A 19,175-nucleotide genomic window follows, 5' to 3' on the forward strand; every position below is an offset into this window, starting at 1 on the left:
GGAGTTGGAGATGATCAGATCAACCACAATCTCATTGCAGCAGACTCAACACGCTAAATGCCTTAATGCTGCTTCTCCACCTTATGGTCTTATGGATGCATTAAAGACAATGGGTAGATACAGCTGATTGCTTTTGATAAATGGCAAAGGGATTTGGAATCAAAGTTAAGTGATGGAATCCATTTCCTGACAATCGCAGAACTTGATTACTGTTGTGAATAGGCTCTCTAACGATCCCACTGGAACACTTAGAGGGAAACCGGAATATCTGTCGTAGCAGCTTTGGTTAGCACTGACCCTCAGAGCTGAAAGGCAGGGACTTCAGTACATAAACTGGGATGGCACTGCAACTGAGGAAGTGCTGCATTGTCACACAGTGCAGATTTTTAAACAAGGTGTTAAATCAAAGATGCTTTGACTCTGTCAGATAAATGTAGAAGATCTCCTGAGCACCGTTGGAAGAACTGCTCCCTTCACACATTCACAGTTTATGGGAGCAACCCACGCAGACACGGGGAGAATGTGCAAACTCCACACAGACAGGAATCGAACCCAGGTCCCTGGCGCTGTGAGACAGTGGTGCTAACCACTGAGCCACTGTGCAATCCATCTCGTCAGCTAAGCATATGGCTGCTGCCATTCCAAGTATCTCCTTCATTGATTTGGGTTTGGAATTTTCCCATCACTCCTCTGTGAAGTGCCAAAGGACAATTTTCTCAGTTAAAGGCACTACATAAATGCAAATTGTTGCAGTTAAAAGTATGCTTCTGGCCATTTTGAATTTGGAAAAGTTCAGACTGGGCCCTGAAGCTGAATATTTGTCTCTATATCACTCATCAATGTGGAAATCTGTCTTTAAAATGGAAGTTCCCAGTTTAATAAAGGGAGACCAAAGGCAATCTCTATTTCAATGCCTTTAATCCTTAGAAAGGCTCACCTAGGTCAGGGTGTTACCATGGCAATGTACTGGGCTCCAATGCATTTGAGTGAGGTCCATTATCTTGCCCATAGCTATCTTCCAATGACGTGAAGAAAGCACAAAGTACGAGACGGGATGAAACTAATAATCGCTTTAGCAAAACATGTCCATCTCTTGAACTTCTTCAGCCTAATATTCCCAGGAGAAACCTCCAGCCCTTTCCTCAAATCTCTCAGCCCCAGCTGCTCTCCCACTTGGCACTGCTCAAGGTCAAGTTAGGCAATTTTGCCGAATGCCCAGAACCATTAGACATCCTTCAACCAGCACCTGAGCGCAAGGTAACTGGTCATGAACTCATTGCTGTTATTGGACTCTTGTTGTGTACAAACGGATCGTCAAAACTACATCATGATTCCACACCATCTGAATGCAAATTCTTTCTTTTATTACAGAAATAGAGTCATAGAGATGTACAGCACGGAAACAGACCCTTTGGTCCAACCCATCCATGCCGACCAGATATCCCAACCCAATCTAGTCCCACTTGCCAGCACCCAGCCCATATCCCTCCAAACCCTTCCTATTCATATACCCATCCAAATGCCTTTTAAATGTTGCAATTGTACCAGCCTCCATCACATCCTCTGGCAGCTCATTCCATACACGTACCACTCTCTGCGTGAAAAAGTTGTCCTTTAGGTCTCTTTTATATCTTTCCCTTCTCACCCTAAACCTAAGCCCTCTACTTCTGGACTAGAGGGAAGAGACCTTGTCTATTTACCCTATCCATGCTCATGATTTTATAAACATCTATAAGGTCACCCCTCAGCCTTCGATGCTCCAGGGAAAACAGCCCCAGCCTATTCAGCCTCTCCCTATAGCTCAAATCCTCCAACCCTGGCAACATCCTTGTAAATCTTTTCTGAACCCTTTCAAGTTTCATAACATCCTTCTGATAGGAAGGAGACCAGAACTCACGCAATATTCCAAAGTGGCCTCACCAATGTCCTGTACAGCCACAACATGACCTCCCAACTCCTGTACTCAATACTCTGACCAATAAAGGAAAGCATACCAAACGCCTTCTTCACTATCCTATCTACCTGCGACTCCACTTTCAAGGAGCTATGAACCTGCACTCCAAGGTGTCTTTGTTCAGCAACACTCCCTCGGACCTTACCATTAAGTGTATAAGTCCTGCTCAGATTTGCTTTCCCAAAATGCGGCATCTTGCATTTATCTAAAGTAAATGACATCTGCCACTCCTCAGCCCATTGGCCCATCTGATCAAGATCCCATTGTAATCTGAAATAACCTTCTTCGCTGTCCACTACACCTCCAATTTTGATGTCATCTGCAAAGTTACTAACTGTACCTCTTATGCTCACATCCAAATCATTTATATAAATGACAAAAAGTAGTGGACCCAGCACTGATCCTTGTGGCACACCACTGGTCACAGGCCTCCAATCTGAAAAACAACCCTCCACCACCACTTTCTGCCTTCTACCTTTGAGCCAGTTCTGTATCCAAAAGGCTAGTTCTCCCTGTATTCCATGAGATCTAACCTTGCTAACTTGTCTCCCCTGGGGAACCTTGTCGAACGCCTTACTGAAGACCATATAGATCACATCTACAGCTCTGCCCTCATCAATCCTCTTTGTTACTTCTTCAAAAATCTCAATCAAGTTTGTGAGACATGATTTCCCACGCACAAAGCCATGTTGACTATCCCTAATCAGTCCTTGCCTTTCCAAATACATGTACATCCTGCCCCTCAGGATTCCAACAACTTGCCCACCACCAATGCCAGGCTCACTGGTCTATAGTTCCTTGGCTTGTCCTTACCACCTTTCTTAAATAGTGGCAGTGCAAGTTCCACTGATCCGTTTTGACAAAGGTTCAGAAAGGGTTCACGTGGAGCTCCCATTTGCCCGATATTGACACCCCAGTTTGGAGTGGAGAAAAGGGAGAATTTCTACGGATTTCATGTGGTTCAGATCTACAGCCACAACTCTCCTCACAGGCGTGGTCACAATGCTGTCGCCTTCATGTCACAGCTACCTGACTGCGATCATACTATGAACTACACTGTGGGAAGATAAGGGTTTCTTCCTATTAAATCTCACTAATACTTTATCACTGGAAAGCAAATAGCTTTTTTGGCCCAGTCTATAAGCAATGGGAATGGGGGCAGTAGCTTTCCCTCAAATACCACTAATCACATGTGCACTAACAATGTGTCCACGTGCACTCAATTGCAAGTACCACAGTGTTATAACACACCCAACACAAGGATACAGCAAGACAGGGAATATCATCTCCCGGAGCATCCATGTGAAACCTTCGCCGGGGGGGGGGGGCGGAGGCGGAGTTGCGGTGTATGTGGCATTTAGTGGATGTACCTGTGGAAACTGGAATCCAAAGCACACTATCAATGCTCAGCAACTCTGAACAACACTAGGACCTCCGTGAGCAGCTAACAGCATAAGGATATGGCAACTGTCACTCAGCTACAGGTATGACACACTGCTACAAACAAAGGGAACTCTTGCACAAAGCAACACATTCTCAGTTTAAACCCCTTCCCTCCATTCTCAGAACCTGAGGGGTCTTGCTGGGTCACAGGAGCCTTCCTTCTGAAGACACATTGCTCCATTCTGGCCCGCTCAGGTGGACATCAAAGACCCCACAGCACCACTGGTGGTGTAGACAGGCCTGAAATCCTCACCCACATTTACTCCCCGACAAGGAGACGGTCCACTCAGCGATGGACTCCGCGAGCGTGCCGTGCTGCCATGCTCAGTTCAGCTGGCAGCACCAGCCGCCGCTCAAAACATGTGCTCGACCGCTTGCTGGCAGTGCCCTGAGATCACAAAAGGGGCGCTACATAAATGCAAGTCTGCCCCCAGGGCGCTACATGAATGCAAGCCTTCCGCCAGCTTTGGAAAGAGGGAGGGAGGGGCGTGCATGGCTCTATCCACAATCTGGTTATGGCATTCTCCTTCCCATAGCACTCCCTGAGCACCAACTGGGGAGGGAGGGAGGAAGGGAGGGAGAGGACAGAACTATACTTCCAGCACACCCGTATAACCATGGGCCCCTCTGTGGCATTAGCCATTCAGTCAAAGGGAGGGCGGGGGAAGGTTCAAGGAATACCAGAGCAGTGGAAGACACAAAGACGGTAACCGAGACAAACACCCTCCCCCCTCCCCCGATCTCCTTAACGAACTGGAAAAGCATCGGGGAGGTGGGAGGGCTAACACACTGACCAGAAAGAACAAAAACCAAACAGCTCACCTTGCCCTCACAGTCCGGGGCTCGAGGGACAGCATGGAGCCAGCTGTGAAACTTCAGGCACCTCGCACATCCAGCCCGCTCCCTCGGTCCCTCAGACCAGAACAATGAAACAAGGACAAGGCTCCCTCACTGACTCTCCAAACGGGCTGGCTGTAAACACTGCTCAACAAGTGGCGAAAAAGTCCAGGGGAGAAGGAGGTCTGTCCCACGCAGGGGACACCACATTCCTCACGTCGCCTGCAGCCCTGCGCTCAGTCCCTCTCCCTGAGCTAACAGCCCCTTGTGATTAAACCCAGTCACATCCAAACACAGCCATCAGTGACTGGCTCTCTGACTGACTGCACACAGACGGACTCAAAGCCCTCGGAAACCATGGCAACACATGCAACCCACTACACCAGCTCAACAAACAGGTTCCCTTCCGGGTATTATTGGAAGGAGAGGGTGGGTGGGGGCAATATGTCATCTTCCACATCGAGCCATGGTCAGTTTTCTTTCCTTCCTCCCCATCTCTCAACCGACTGCTTCTTGAGGGAACAGTCACATTTCAAGAAGTGGGGAAAGGTTTTGTATTTCAGTTGCAATACCACCCCTCCCATCCCATCCCAACCCACCACCACAACCAAAACATCTGATTGCATGTTGCTCCAGCAATTCTCTGGGATAGGGGGTTGCTGATCCAATCGGGCTGCCCTGGAGCACTCAACTATTATAATTTAAACAGGGCGGCGAAATAAACACCCATAATGTTAGGGGCGCAGACAGGGAGATTGACTGACTGGTAGAAGGCAGAGAGTGGAGGAGAAGGGCGTCTTTCTCAGGATGGCAGCCAGTAACTAGTGGTGTTCCGCACGAGTCAGTGTTCATAGGGGTGGCACAGTGACTCAGTGGTTAGCACTGCTGCCTCTCAGCGCCAGGCACCCGGGTTCGGTACCAAACACGGGCGACTGTCTGAGTGGAGTTTGCACATTCTCCCCGTGTCTGCGTGGGTTTCTTCCGGGTGCTCCGGTTTCCTCCCACAGTCCAAAGATATGCAGGTTAGGTGAATTGACCCTATGGTTCAGGGATGTGTGGGTTAGGTGCGTTGGTCAGGGGAAAATATAGGATAATGGAGTGGGTCTGAGGGGGTTACCCTTCGGAGGGTCCATAAGACATAGGAGTGGAAGTAAGGCCATTCGGCCCATCGAGTCCACTCTGCCATTCAATCATGGCTGATGGGCATTTAAACACCACTTACCCCACACTCTCCCCATAGCCCTTAATTCCTTGCGAGATCAAGAATTTATCAATCTCTGCCTTGAAGACATTTAATGTCCCATCCTCCACTGTGCTTCAATGGCAATGAATTCCACAGGCCCACCACACTCTGACTGAAGAAATGTCTCTTCACTTCCATTCTAAATTGACCCCCTCTAATTCTCAGGCTGTGCCCACAGGTCCTAGTATCCCTGTCTAACGGAAACAATTTCCCAGCATCCACCCTTTCTTATAAGTTTCAATTAGATCTCCCCTCAACCTTCTAAACTCTAATGAATACAATCTCAGGATCCTCAGCTGTTCATTATATGTTAGGTCTACCATTCCAGGGATCATCCGAGTGAATCTCCACTGGACATGCTCCAGTTCCAGAATGTCCTTCCTGAGGTGTGTAGCCTAGAATTGGACACAGTATTCTAAATGGGGCCCAACTAGAGCTTTATAAAGTCTCAGTAGCACATCACTGCTTTTACATTTTAAACCTCTTGAGATAAATGACAATATTATATTCGCTTTCTTAACCACGAACTCAACCTGCAAGTCAACCTTTAGAGAATCCTGGACTAGCACTCCCACATTCCTTTGTACTTCGGCTTTATGAATATTCTCACTGTTTAAAAAATAGTCCATGCCTGTGTTCTTTTTTCCAAAGTGCAAGACTTCGCATTTGCTCACGTTTAATTTCATAAGCCATTTCCTGGACCACTCTGCTAAACTGTCTAAATCCCTCTGCAGCCTCGCCACCTCCTCAGAACTATCTGCCTGTCTGCCTATCATCAGTGAACTTCGCCAGAATGTCCCCAGTCCCTTCATCCAGATCATTAATATATAAAGTGAACAACTGCAGCCCCAACACTGAACCCTGCGGGACGCTACTTGTCACTGGCTGCCATTCCAAAAAAGAACCTCTTATCCCAACTCTCTGCCTTCAGTCAGACAGCCAATCCCCAGTCCATGTTAGTAGCTCACCTCAAACACCATGGGCCCTCACCTTACTCAGCAGCCTCCCGCGTGGCACCTTATCAAAGGCCTTTTGGAAATCTAGGTAGATAGCATCCGATGGTAGATAGCAACCTACTAGCTATCTCTTCAAAGAATTCTAACAGGTCTGTCAGGCATGACCTCCCCTTACTAAATCTATGCTGACTTGCTAAGTGTGGACTTATTGGGCTGAAGGGCCTGTTTCCACACTGTAGGGATTCTAAATGAATGAGCTGTACAAAGGAACTGAGGGCATTGTTGCTAAGTTTTGCAGATGGCACAAAGATAGGTGGAGGGGCACATAGTGTTGAGGAAGTGGGGAGGACGCAGAAGGACTTGGACAGGCTCAGAGAGGGGGGGGGGGAAAAATGTGGCAGATGGAATAACAATTTGGGACAGTGTGAGGTTATGCACCGAGGCAGGAAGAATAGAAGCATAGGCTACTTTCTAAATGGGGAAAGGCTTCAGAAATCTAAAGCACAAAGCAACTTGGGAGTCCCAGTTCAGGATTCTCTTAATGTTAACCTGCACGTGCAGTCGGCAGTCAGGAAGGAAACTGCAATGTTAGCATTCACGTCAAGGGGGCTAGAATACAAGAGCAGGGATCTACTCCTGAGACTCTATAAGGTTCTGGTCAGACTGCACTTGGAATATTGTGAGCAGTTTTGGGCCCTGTATCTAGGGAAGGATGTGCTGGTGTTGGAGTGGGTTCAGAGGAGGTTTACAAGAATGATCCTGGGAATGCAGGGCTTGTCATACGAGAAGCAGTTGAGGACTCTGGGTCTGTACTCAGTGGAGTTGAGGAAGAGGAGGAAGGGTCTGATGGAAACTTACAGGAAACTGAAAGGCCTGGAGAGAGTGGGTGTGGAGATGATGTTACCATGGGTAGGGTTATGGGGAGAAGGCAGGAGAATGGGGTTCAGAAACACATGATTGAATGGTTGAGCAGACTTGAAGAGCCAAATAGCCTAATTCTGCTCCTTTATTTTATATCCAGCAGCTCAGGACAAACAATCCTAGAGGCATTTTTCAAAGAACTGTTTATTATAAAGGTTTTCTTTCAAAATAAAAGTCATTTGCCGCCTGCATTGGCCATCTTTAGTTGCCAATGGGTTGGTTTGAGTGAAGGAGCCTCTGAGACCATATCAGATGGTCAGTAAGGGCCCACCATATTGGCAATACAGGAATTCCATATACACCAGAGTAGGTAAAAACAGGTATCTGTCAGGAAAGGGGGTCAGTGAAATAGTGAAGCATCTATCTCCATCAGTTTATTTTAAAAGTTAAACATGCCCCAATCAGATTTGAACTCACATCCTCTGGGTTCCTGGTCATGTAACAACTTCTGCATCACCACACCATATCATAACGGGCAGGTATGGCTCATTAGCCTTGGAGACAGTCCCACGCAGAGACAACACTTTGAGGTTAAAACCTGCAAGGGCAGCAGTGGGACACCAGAAAAGTTCCTCTTGAGAGAGAGAGGTAACACAGGGTATGCCTAAACAAGCACTGTGACTGGCACTAGGCAATGGTACCCAGTAGAGAAATTGGCAACAATGGTCTATTTTCCTTTTCCTAGAAAATGGCAGCTTGGTTAAAGCACACGAGAGCTGTTTGAGGCGTCTTACTGAGGGCACTGGTGAGTGTCAGTCTCTGGTACAAGGGACCATTCATCATCTTAGAATCTAGATGACATGCATCAGTTGGCTATTTAACAGCAGAGGCTTCACAAAGGAACCTGCGAGTGATGCCCACAGGACTTGAGCTCATAGCCACTACCAGTGAAGTACAATGAGAGTGCCACATTGTTGGAGGTGCCATTCATCAGGTGACAGGTTCACCCAAGACCCCATCTGTTGGCTCAAGTAGATGTAAAATGTCCTGTGGCACTACTAAATAGGAACTGCATCATTTCCCTCCTGGCATCCAGGCCAATCACATAGCCCTCAACGGTCAGACAATGCAGATTATCTGATCACCAACTAATTGGCATTTGTGGGATCTTGCTGTGTGCTATTTGGATGCCACCTTTCCGATATGATATCAGCAAGGCATCTTCAAAAATATCTGGCAAGTGTTTTGGGATATCTCAAGGCTGTGAAAGGAGCTACAGCAATGCGAATTCCTGCTGCCTTTAAGTGATAAGACCCTGCCAGTGGCACAGGAAATTGTAAAACAGCAATCAATAGGAATACAATCTCAGGCCTTTCAATAGGTACCAGTCTCAAAGTCAGGAAGGACTCTAGGTAAATGCAAATTTTTTCTTCCAGACAAAGGACAAATGGGTACATGGCAAACTCCATGTTAGTAACACAGCTGTTAGTGCATGAACAAAACAGACCATTCCGGAGGTCAAACTAGCCTTGAAAACAGACACCACTTGACCAGGCAGGTAGGGGGGAACTACAAAGCTGCAGCGCACATTTCAGGGGCTCTGGTGACACACAACCTACAGCAGCAATCCTCCAGAGGTTAACATACATTATCCAAAACCCACAGATTACGTTACTGCCATTAGCCAGTGCGATCCAGCTGTCTCGGGGTGGGGGTGGGGGGGGAAACGGGGACTGTATTTGCAAGTCTCAAGTAACAGCTTCATTAAGAAGTGACTTGCTTTGAAAAGGAGTCTCAGTGCAATGAATGCAAGGTAGAGCTCTGAAGATGAATGCATTCCCATTCCCAGCTTGTGTTACTGCAGCAACACACACAACGATGATACCGATTCTTCAGGAACATCCAGACATTGAAACCTTTTCGAAAATCTTGGGACAAAAAGAAACAGAGGCAGGAAGTAACTGACACAGCAGTGAACCTGCACAGTTACTGCCTTCGCTGCTCTGGTACAATTGAAACATTTAAGTGGCATTTGGATGGTATATGAATAAGAAGGGTTTAAGAGGGACATGGGCTGGGTGCTGGCAGGTGGGACTAGATTGGATTGGGATATCTGGTCAGCATGGACGGGTTGGACCAAAGGGTCTGATTCCATGCTGTACATCTCTATGACTCTATTTCTAAAAGAGTGTTTCCTTGCACTCTATTTTTGCTTTTCCGGTTACAAAATATTGGGAAAAGGCTGAGCTTGGTTGACACCCAACCAGAGATGGCAACCTCCGGTGAAATGAGAGGGATCAGAAAGTCAGACCCTAGGTTTAAGTGGGATACTGCACACAGGATCGTCCCATGCAACAATTACTGTAAATTACTATATACAATGTGCAGTGGGGTTACTGTGCAACTGGAGTTACCATCTATAATGCGTAGGACTTACTGTGTACAAAATGATCACGTACCTGGATGTAGGTTTGCTCACTGAGCTGGAAGGCTCATTTTCAGACGTTTTGTTACCATACTAAGTAACATCTTCAGTGAGCCTCCGAATGAAGCATTGGTGGTATAGCCCGCTTTCTCTTTATATGTTTGGGTTCCCTCGGCAAGCAAACCTCTATCCAGAACCTCAACCTGAGCTACAAATCTTCTCAAACCTCACTATTATCAGGTACCATCGTTACCATGTACAAAGGTAGCCAACCAGGTTACCATGTTGCTAGGGTTACCCTGGGGCTGGCCAATTGAAAATCGACAATTGAACAATTAGAAACTGAAAAGTTTGAACTGCTTTCTCAATCACTGTACACCCACTATTTTTAGTCATTCACAAAGACACTTGGCTCTGTTCAGATGTCTCCCTTCTGTGTTACATATTCAGAGACATCTGGGTCATCCAGCCAGAATCAGAACATTGGAGATTAAAATACTTCACAATTTTATTAAATCATTCCTCAGAATTAGAAGCGTTGGGGACAGAAAGCTGGGCTTCTACTCACCAAAGGTACCTGAACCAGAAACACACACTAATATTGTCGCAGAAGGGGACCAGAATTTAGAATCTCTCTGTGGAGACTGCCCTTTTCAGGTATTTATGTCGAGAGGCAGTTTTTAGTTCAGGTATAAGCTGTGTACAAATGTGACCCATGAAGATGCACAACCACATGAAGCTGGCAGTGCCAATAGTGCTCTGGAAAGATGGGGTGCAATTCCCATCAGTCCACTGAACCGAAATCAAAGCAGTGACTCAGTAAGGGTGTGAATTCTTGTTTCTGTATAAAGAGGGTACACTGCAACAAGGCTGCACTTGAGTTCGAAAGGTACCTGTCCTCTGCACCTTTAAATCATTTCAATTCTCCAAGCGGTTAGTACAGTATACCACCGTTTCTGAAAGTTTTCATGTTGTTGCAACTTCCTGGGCTGCTGCATTGCCAAGTCACCAATGCTGACTCTTAAAGAAACTGTGCGGACAGAGCAGTTATTAGGGCTTGGATGCCTCTGCAGGTCCTATATCACCTACTCTTCTCATGTATTCCATCTTTACCATATCTCATGCCTGAAATTATTTGTAGACTCTGCGTTAAAATACTGCTTTCTGAAAGAAAGCTCACACATTTGCAACACAACCTCCTCCCAACTATTTCCCCACAGCATGCCTGTGTCACATTCTAACTATGGATTCACTGAATCACGGTCTCAATTGACATCTTTTGGAGTTCAAGTCATGGCCTCCTGTTCTGAAATAACTCATCGTGGTCCTCATTATAGAATCATAGATTCCCTACACAGTGTGGAAACAGGCCATTCAGCCCAACAAGTCCAACCCTCCAAAGGATATCCTAGTCAGACCCATTCCCCTTCCCTATCACTCTACATTTCCCCTGACTCAATCACCTAACTGACACATCCCTGAACACTACGGGCAATTTAACCTGGCCAGTTCACATAACCTGCACATCTTTGGATTATGGGAGGAAACCCATGCAAACACGGGGAGAATTTGCAAACTTCACAAAGACAGTTGCCTGAGGCTGGAACCGAACCCGGATCCCTGGCGCTGTGAGGCAGCAGTGCTAACCACTGAGCCACTGTCCTAACAGCAGCAAGAGTTGCCTTTCTGATTGATGCTTACCGCTAGCCTCCAGCTGAAAAAGTGTTGCTGGAAAAGCGCAGCAGGTCAGGCAGCATCCAAGGAGCAGGAGAATCGACGTTTCGGGCATGAGCCCTTCTTCAGGAATGTTTCAGCCTCCAGCTCTCAATATTCACACACACACACACAATCTTTGCGGTGTTTAGCAAACATGTTCATAAACATCAGTGCTTCACTTCAATTTTCCCTTTCTCACATCTGACTATAAGAGGTACTAGCCTGTTACCGTCCAAAACAAAACCCCTTTGATAGGCAACCATTCTGGATGAAGGGTAATTACAATTAGAAGCAAGGGCAAGTGGGACCAGTACCCAGTGGGTGGTTTATTTTTAATCATTTGTTCTCTGTTTATGAGTAAATTTTACTCCATGTTAATGCCAACGGAAGGACAAACTGTTCTCCCCGAATTCCCCACAAACTGAAGCAATGTGACATCATTGCTTTAGATTCCTGGGAAACAGACCAATTCCCAGGGACAACTTCCACAACAACTTGCAATTATATCGACACTAACGTGTCAAAATCTCTGAAGTCATTTCACAGGCGCAGAGTCGGGCCACGAAAATTGGCAGTGATTTGAGAGCTTGATCAATGAGGTTCTAAAGAGTGTCATCAAACAGGGGCCACAGTACGAGAGATGGAGAGATTACGGGAAGGAATTTCAGAGCAGCTAAAGGTGCTGGCACAGCCATTCACATTGGCCAGAACCAGAGATGTGCAGCCACCTCAGAGGTTGTAGGGTTGGAAGAGGTTACAGATATTGGGAAGGGTCAGAGAATTGAAGAAGCTGAAGTTCTGCATTGAGAGATGTTGGTAGCCCAAGAGCCAATGTAGGTGGACAGCCAACAGCGAAATAAGATCCGGTGTGGGTTGGAATACTGGCAGCAGAGGTTTGAGGGAGCTCAGGTATTGGAGGTTGGGCAGGAGAGCGTTGGAATAACCAAAGCTGTGGCCTGGTGGCCAGTCAGAATCACCGATTATAACTTGGTACTCACCCCAAAATGTGAAGTTTATGGAGAAGCTTTTGGATGTAATTGTGATTCATTTCTGTGTTGCCATTCTCCAGCGGACACCAGTAAAGCATTTTGGAGACAGCCATTTTGGAGATGGGTTGGGGAGTCAAAGTGCCACCATTGGGATCAAAGTGTGGGCTTTGGTGAGTCTAGGGCTTTTCTGAGGAAGGGGGACAGCATTTAGGTGAAGTAAAGTGAGGTCTCTCTTTTTCTTTCAATCCAGTAGTTACTAGAAGGTAGGAATGGCAGTTATCAAGACAGCACTCAAAATGGACATTATGGGTCAGCCTTGCCAGCAATGTTAATGCACTAAGATTACTAACCAAATGGACCTGTGTAACTGCCAACCTGCTCATCTCAATCTCATTACTGAACTAAATCCTGAAGCTCAAATACTGGAAACCAGAAAACATAGGAGCAGAAATTGGCCATAAACGCACTGAGCATGCTCGGCCATTCAATAAGATCATGGCTAATCCTCAACTCCACTTTCCTGCCTTCGATCCTATAACTGTTTGTAAACAGTCCTTTAAAGGAAAGACACCGGGATAAAACCGGATCTGTCAGATTGCTCCTTGCTTTGGTGGGCGGCACGGTGGCACAGTGGTTAGCACTGCTGCCTCACAGTGCCAGAGACCTGGGTTCAATTCCTGCCTCAGATGACTGACTGTGTGGAGTTTGCACATTCTCCCCGTGTCTGCGTGGGTTTCCTCTGGGTGCTCCGGTTTCCTCCCACAGTCCAAAGATGTGCAGGTTAGGTGACTTGGCCATGCTAAATTGCCTGTAGTGATAGGTGTAGGGGAATGGGTATGGGTGGGTTACTCTTCAGAGGGTCGGTGTGGACTTGTTGGGCTGAAGGGCCTGTTTCCACACTGTAAGTAATCTAATCTAATCTAAACCCTCGATTCCCTCACTGATTAAAAATCTGTCTCTCTCAGCCTTGAATGAACTGAATGACCCAGCCCCTACACCTCAAAGATTCAGAGACAATACTCCTCATTGGACATTCCACCACCTGGTCTTGGACTCTCCCAGAAAGGGGACAACAACCTTCCTCTAGCTACCCTGTCGAGCTTGGAAAGAATCCTGTATGTTTTAATAAGGTCGCCTCTCGTTCTTCTAAATACCAATGAGTACAGGCCCAACCTACTCAACTTCTCCTCATAAGATAGTCCCTTTATGCCAGGAATCAGCTGAGTGAACTTCTCTGGCTTACCTCCAATGCACGGAGCATATCAGCACTACCAACCAGTGAGATAAGATTAGCCACTTCCAGCATAATTCCAGCATCACCAGAACAGGGTGCTACCTGACCCGAGAGAGTGACAAACCATACTCTACAAGAACATACACAAGAGTGAGAGGAAGTATGTGTGTGAGAGAAAGTATGACAGTGAGAAACTGTGCGTGTTTGTGAACCAGAATGCAAGTGTGGGAGAGTATATATGAGAGACAGAGCAGATGAGAGAGACAGACAGACAGCCTACACGTGGGATAACGTGAGAATCAGAAAGGGAGTGTGTGAGAGAAAGAGCTTATAAGAGTGAGAGACAGAGTGTGTGTGTGAGAGAGTCTATGGAACATACAGACACGAATAGGCCAGTCAGCCACTCGGGCCTGATCCATCACTCAATAAGATTAGATTCCCTACAGTATGGAAACATGCCCTTCGGCCCAACAAGTCCACACCGACCCTCTGAAGAGTAACCCGCCCAAATCCATTCCCCTATCCTACCACTGACTAATGCACCTAACACTATGGGCAAGTTAGCACGGCCAATTCACCTGACCTGCACATCTTTGGGTCAAGGCTGATCTGTGCCCTAATGCCAAACACCTGCCTTTGGCCCAGATCCCTTAAAACCTTTGCTAAAGAAAACTTCACCCATCCCAGATTTAAAATTAACAACCGAACCAGCATCAACTTCTGCTTGTGAAAAAGAGATCCAAACACCTACCACCTTTTGTGTGTGCAAGTGTTTCTGAACATCCCCCCTGAATGGTCTGGCCCTAATTCCCAGACCATTCTACAATCTCCAATCAGTGGAAATAGTTTATCTTTATCTACCCTGTCTTTTCCTGTTAACACCTTGAAGACTTTCTTAATTACTTTCTGCAACTGTTTGTGACATTTTAAAGGTCTACGCACCTGAACGCCCAAGTCTCTTTGTCCATTCACTATATTTAACTTCATAACCATCTAGAAATTACCCGAATCCATCCAAAATGGATAACCCCACACTTGCTTACATTGAACTCCACCTGCCACAGTTTTGCTCATTCACTTAGTCTATCAATATCCCTGCGTTATTTTATTGTATTATCTACATTGTCTACAATGCCACCTCACTTTGAACTATCAGCCGATTTGGATAAATGCCTTACTATGCCATTATTTAAGCTGTAAATAAGTAATTTGAATAACTGAGGTCCGAACACAGATCCTTGTGGGACACCACTGATCATATCCTGCTAATTTCAGTACCTACCATTATCTCTGCTTCTCAATGTTTCTCAGCCATGTGAGCAATGTGCCATTAATACCCTGGGCTTCTACCTTAGTTAACAGTCTCTTATACGGGGCTGTATCAGATGCCCTCTGGAAGTCCATATAAACAACATCCATGGATAATTCCCTGTCAATCACCTTAGCCACCTCTTTTAAAACTCAATGACCTACTTGTCATCAATCCATTCTGGCTCTCCCGATAAACTAAACATTTTTGAGCTGTTTCAGTTACCCCCATCATTGAGTTTAGATTCCAACAATTTCCCCATCACAGATGTTAGGCTAACTGCTCTGTAACTCCCTGGTTTTAATCTCTCACCCTTCTTAAAAAGCAGAGTGAATTGCAATTTTCCAATCCAGAGGGGGGACTCCTGTATTGAGGGAACTCTGAACAATTCTAGTTCGAGCATCTACAATGTATTGCCCTATTTCAATGAACACCCTTGAATGGAAACTGTCAGGTCCCAGGGATTTGTCTTTAATTCCCTTAATTTCCTAATTAGCAATATTTAACTCACATGAATTTTATTCAGTCCCTGTTCCTGACTCCCTATTAACTTCCTCAGGACTTCTGGATAGGTATCCTTTCAACTATAAATACTGAGGCAAAGGAATTATTCATTATGTCTACCATTCCCCATAGTTATTGATAATATTGCCATTTGCAGTCTTTAATGGGTCAACATTGCTCCTGACCACTCGCATTCCTTTTATGTAACTGGAAATTTCTTCTTATTGATTTGTCATCCCTGGCAAGTTTCTTATAATTATTTTTTTTAGTAGCTCTTATAAGCTGCTTTGTGGTCCTTTTCTGGTCTTTCATCTCTCCCATTCAGTAGGATCTGTGCTGTCCTTTGCATTTTAATAAGCCTTGTTGGTGAGTTTAATGCTGTCTCTGATGTCTTTCAATCTCCTTGGCTGTTGTTTCTGTGGAGTGGGACATTTTCCCCTCTGCGAAGTAACTTGATTCTGTATTGCGTTAGATGTTCCTTTAAACATGCTCCACTGTTCGTCAGTTATTTTACCCATTTACCGATTTTCCCAGTTTACTGTTGGACGGTCTCTGCCTCATCTCATTAAGTCGGAAGTCACATGACACCATGTTTTAACTGATTTTGTCCAGCCCTGTACAACACCAGCACCTCCACATCGAGTCATTAAAGCTGACCTTACATAAATCTGAAATTCATACAGTGTGTGTATGAGAGACAGAGATAATATATGTTCATGTGCGTATAAGAGACAGAGCCTGTGTGCGTGAGTGAGAGTGTGTGTGTATGAGAAAAAGAGACAGAGTGTGTGTGCATGTATGTGAGAGAGACAGACAGAGGTGGAGTATGTGCAAGAGAGTGTGCCAGTGAGAAAGAGATTGAGTGTCTATGAGAAACACTGTGTGTAAGTGTGTGTGTATGTGTGCGTCTGTCTGTCTGCCTACCTACAGGGGTGAAACAGAGTGGGTAAGAGTTCATTGTGTGCATGTGTGAGACAGGGACAGAAAGAGGATGTGTGTGGGGGACATAAAGAGACAGAGAGTGTACATGCTGGAGGGTGTGAGATAGTACGTGTTTGTGATAGTCTGGATGCACACATGAGTGTGTGAAAATCACTTTCCTGATGCGTTTGAGCAGCTGAAACTTCTGTAATTTCATCTGAGAGCAGGATGTGAATGAGTAGACTCTGTGCTCTGGTTAGTTGTGGAGCAGGGTGTCCTAATAGAAATGTTATCCCAACAGATTGGAACAATCAATTTGCAGCAATTATTCACACTGTCAGTCCCCTGCTGTAATGGTGGATTTTGACTTCCCTATTACACCCATCACTCACAATAACATTTGTGTCGTGACAGGCAGTGACATCATTCCAGGGCCCACTCTTTTATCTCCGATTGTCAGGAAATGAGTGAATTATAAGGAAAGGGAAATGTAAATATTGAAGCCAGAAGCACATTCTAACTGGCAGCCAGCTGTGGTCACACAACACCTCTCTGATCTCAGACATAAATGGTTCCCAGAACAGCAAAGAGCTCAATTTTTAAATTGCCACCCTGGTGTTCCCTTTGCCCTTTCTCGTGAATTGTCCCCCCAGCCCTACAACCTGGAGGGAGCCATGCTCTTCTAATCCTAATCTCTTGATCTCGTGTTCGACCAGTGGCTGCTGTACATCCAGCTCCTGAGAACCTAACGCTGACAATTCCACTTTAGACGTCCTGTCTCTCTGTCTGCCCCTCTCCCTCCATCAAAATCTGCCTCTACAGCAATCTGCCCCAATGAATGGCTCAGTGGCAAAGTTCATCTGAATACCCTTGTGAAACACATGATGCTTTTAGTGCAGCAAAGGTGCTATGCAAATGTACGTGATTACATACAAACATTTGAGCAAAAGTTGACCAGTCAACTCTTGAAGACTTTTCTTGCATTCAAGACGACCTTGGCTGATGCGTTTATGTTTTGAATTCCATCAAACTCTTAAAAACGTTCGCGTCTCCTCATAAACCCCCGGACTCTCAACACCCAATGCCTTTTTCCTCTTCCAAGCTTGGGAGTCTTTAAAACAAAAACCGCTCACCAAATCACAGGCTAACCCACAATTACATTCCAACATGCTCCTTCTACCCCACCTCATTGCCTTGATCTCAGTCTACACGAGAAAGATGCTGCCGGGGTCAACAGCAGGCTCTCTCGGGTCACCTCAATAATGCCGAATTATTTGACCCCAGCCCAAGATTCGGAAAAGAGAACTCTACTGGGCAAAAGCAGTATCATTGCTTTCTTTGCTCCTGTCAGGGCAGGCTGTTCGGAAACCCACAGGTTGGGAGCTCAAATTCCTGAAGAAGGGCTTATGCCCGAAACGTCGATTCTCCTGCTCCTTTGATGCTGCCTGACCTGCTGCACTTTTCCAGCAACACATTTTTAAGCTCTGATCTCCAGCATCTGCAGTCCTCACTTTCTCCTAGCTCAAATTCCACGGCAATAAATTAAATTTAACCGATTTGGTAAAAACGCCCAAAAGGATTACCACAGAAGACAGCTCTTGCATTTAAACAGCCACTGCACCCAGTTCTGGTCGCACTGTTATAAGAAGGATATTATCAACCTGGAGAGGGTTCAGAAGAGCTTTGCCAAGACTACAGCATTAGAGTTTTAAGGAGAGGTTGGACCTTTTTTCCACTGCAGTGTAAGAGATTGAGAGGCAACTTTACAGGAGTTTATAAAGTCATGAGGGGTATAGATGGAGTTAATGGCGGGTGGCTTGTTCCCAGGGTGGGGGATTTCAAGACTTGCAGCATATTTTTAAATTTTTCTTTTACAGAGAGTAGTTCATGTGAGGATTGAGCTTCCGGAGGAAGTGATGAATGTAGGTAACAGTTACAGCATTGATAAGATGCTTGGATAAGTTCATGAATAAGAAAGGTTCGGAGGGATATGGGCCAAGCACAGGCAGGTGGGACTTGGTTGGTTTGGGAAAATGGGACAGCATGGACTGGTTGGGCCGAAGGGTCTGTTTCCATGCTGCGTGACTCAATGGCTCTGGCTCACCTCAACACATCCCAAAGTGTTTTCTGTCCAGTGAAGTTCTTACAAAGTGCAGTCAGAGTTATCACGCAGGGAAACACAGCAGGCCAGTGTGTGCATGACAAGCCCCTCTATCAAGAAGTGAGAAACTGAGGGAGAAATAATGGCATGGCATCTTCTACACCCACCAGAGGGGGCAGATGGGATCTTCATGTAACAACACATCTGAAATCTGCTACATCCAAAGGTTAATACAGATAATAAAAGTTCATGATGGATCCCAGCTAATGTTAATTCTGGACAAGTCAGATCCAAGGCAGGAACCTGGCTTGATAGATCATATATTAATTTGTTTTGGTTTTAACAAAGTGGGTCTCTCACTGAAGCTTAAGCATGTAATGCTGCAGATATTGTTAACAATAAAACAGAAGTTTATGAACAAGAGAAATGAAGGTGAAGAACAATAAACCAAACCATCTAATTATAATACAGATTCAAAGATTTTGATTGCAGCGTAAAGTATAATCTCATTAATCTCAAAGTGCATAAATTAAAACAAAACAGCTTTTGTACTGTACCCAAAATACACAGTACACTGAAGCACCACTCATACAATACTCGCATCAGAATTATTACATCTGTCACCTTATTGAGATTTAAGTCACCTGTGACTTCAACTTTTAGACTAGAACTGTAGATAGCT

General features: G+C 45.6%; 1 protein-coding gene across 6 annotated transcripts in view; it reads right to left on the reverse strand.

Annotated features, from left to right (window-relative positions):
* Nucleotides 1-19,175, reverse strand: part of shroom2a (shroom family member 2a) — a 222,176-nt gene that overhangs the window by 62,429 nt on the left and 140,572 nt on the right. The window contains exon 1 of one of the 6 annotated variants that reach the window (XM_072584504.1): nucleotides 4,220-4,580. The exons of the other annotated variants lie outside the window; for them this stretch is intronic. Within the exon in view, the coding sequence (XP_072440605.1) occupies nucleotides 4,220-4,254 (35 nt within the window). The 5' untranslated portion in view covers nucleotides 4,255-4,580. Of the gene's footprint in view, nucleotides 1-4,219; nucleotides 4,581-19,175 lie in introns of those variants that run through there. 6 annotated transcript variants of the gene reach the window in all.

The sequence above is a fragment of the Chiloscyllium punctatum genome, chromosome 15 (assembly GCF_047496795.1).
Source record: "Chiloscyllium punctatum isolate Juve2018m chromosome 15, sChiPun1.3, whole genome shotgun sequence".
NCBI lineage: Eukaryota > Metazoa > Chordata > Chondrichthyes > Orectolobiformes > Hemiscylliidae > Chiloscyllium > Chiloscyllium punctatum.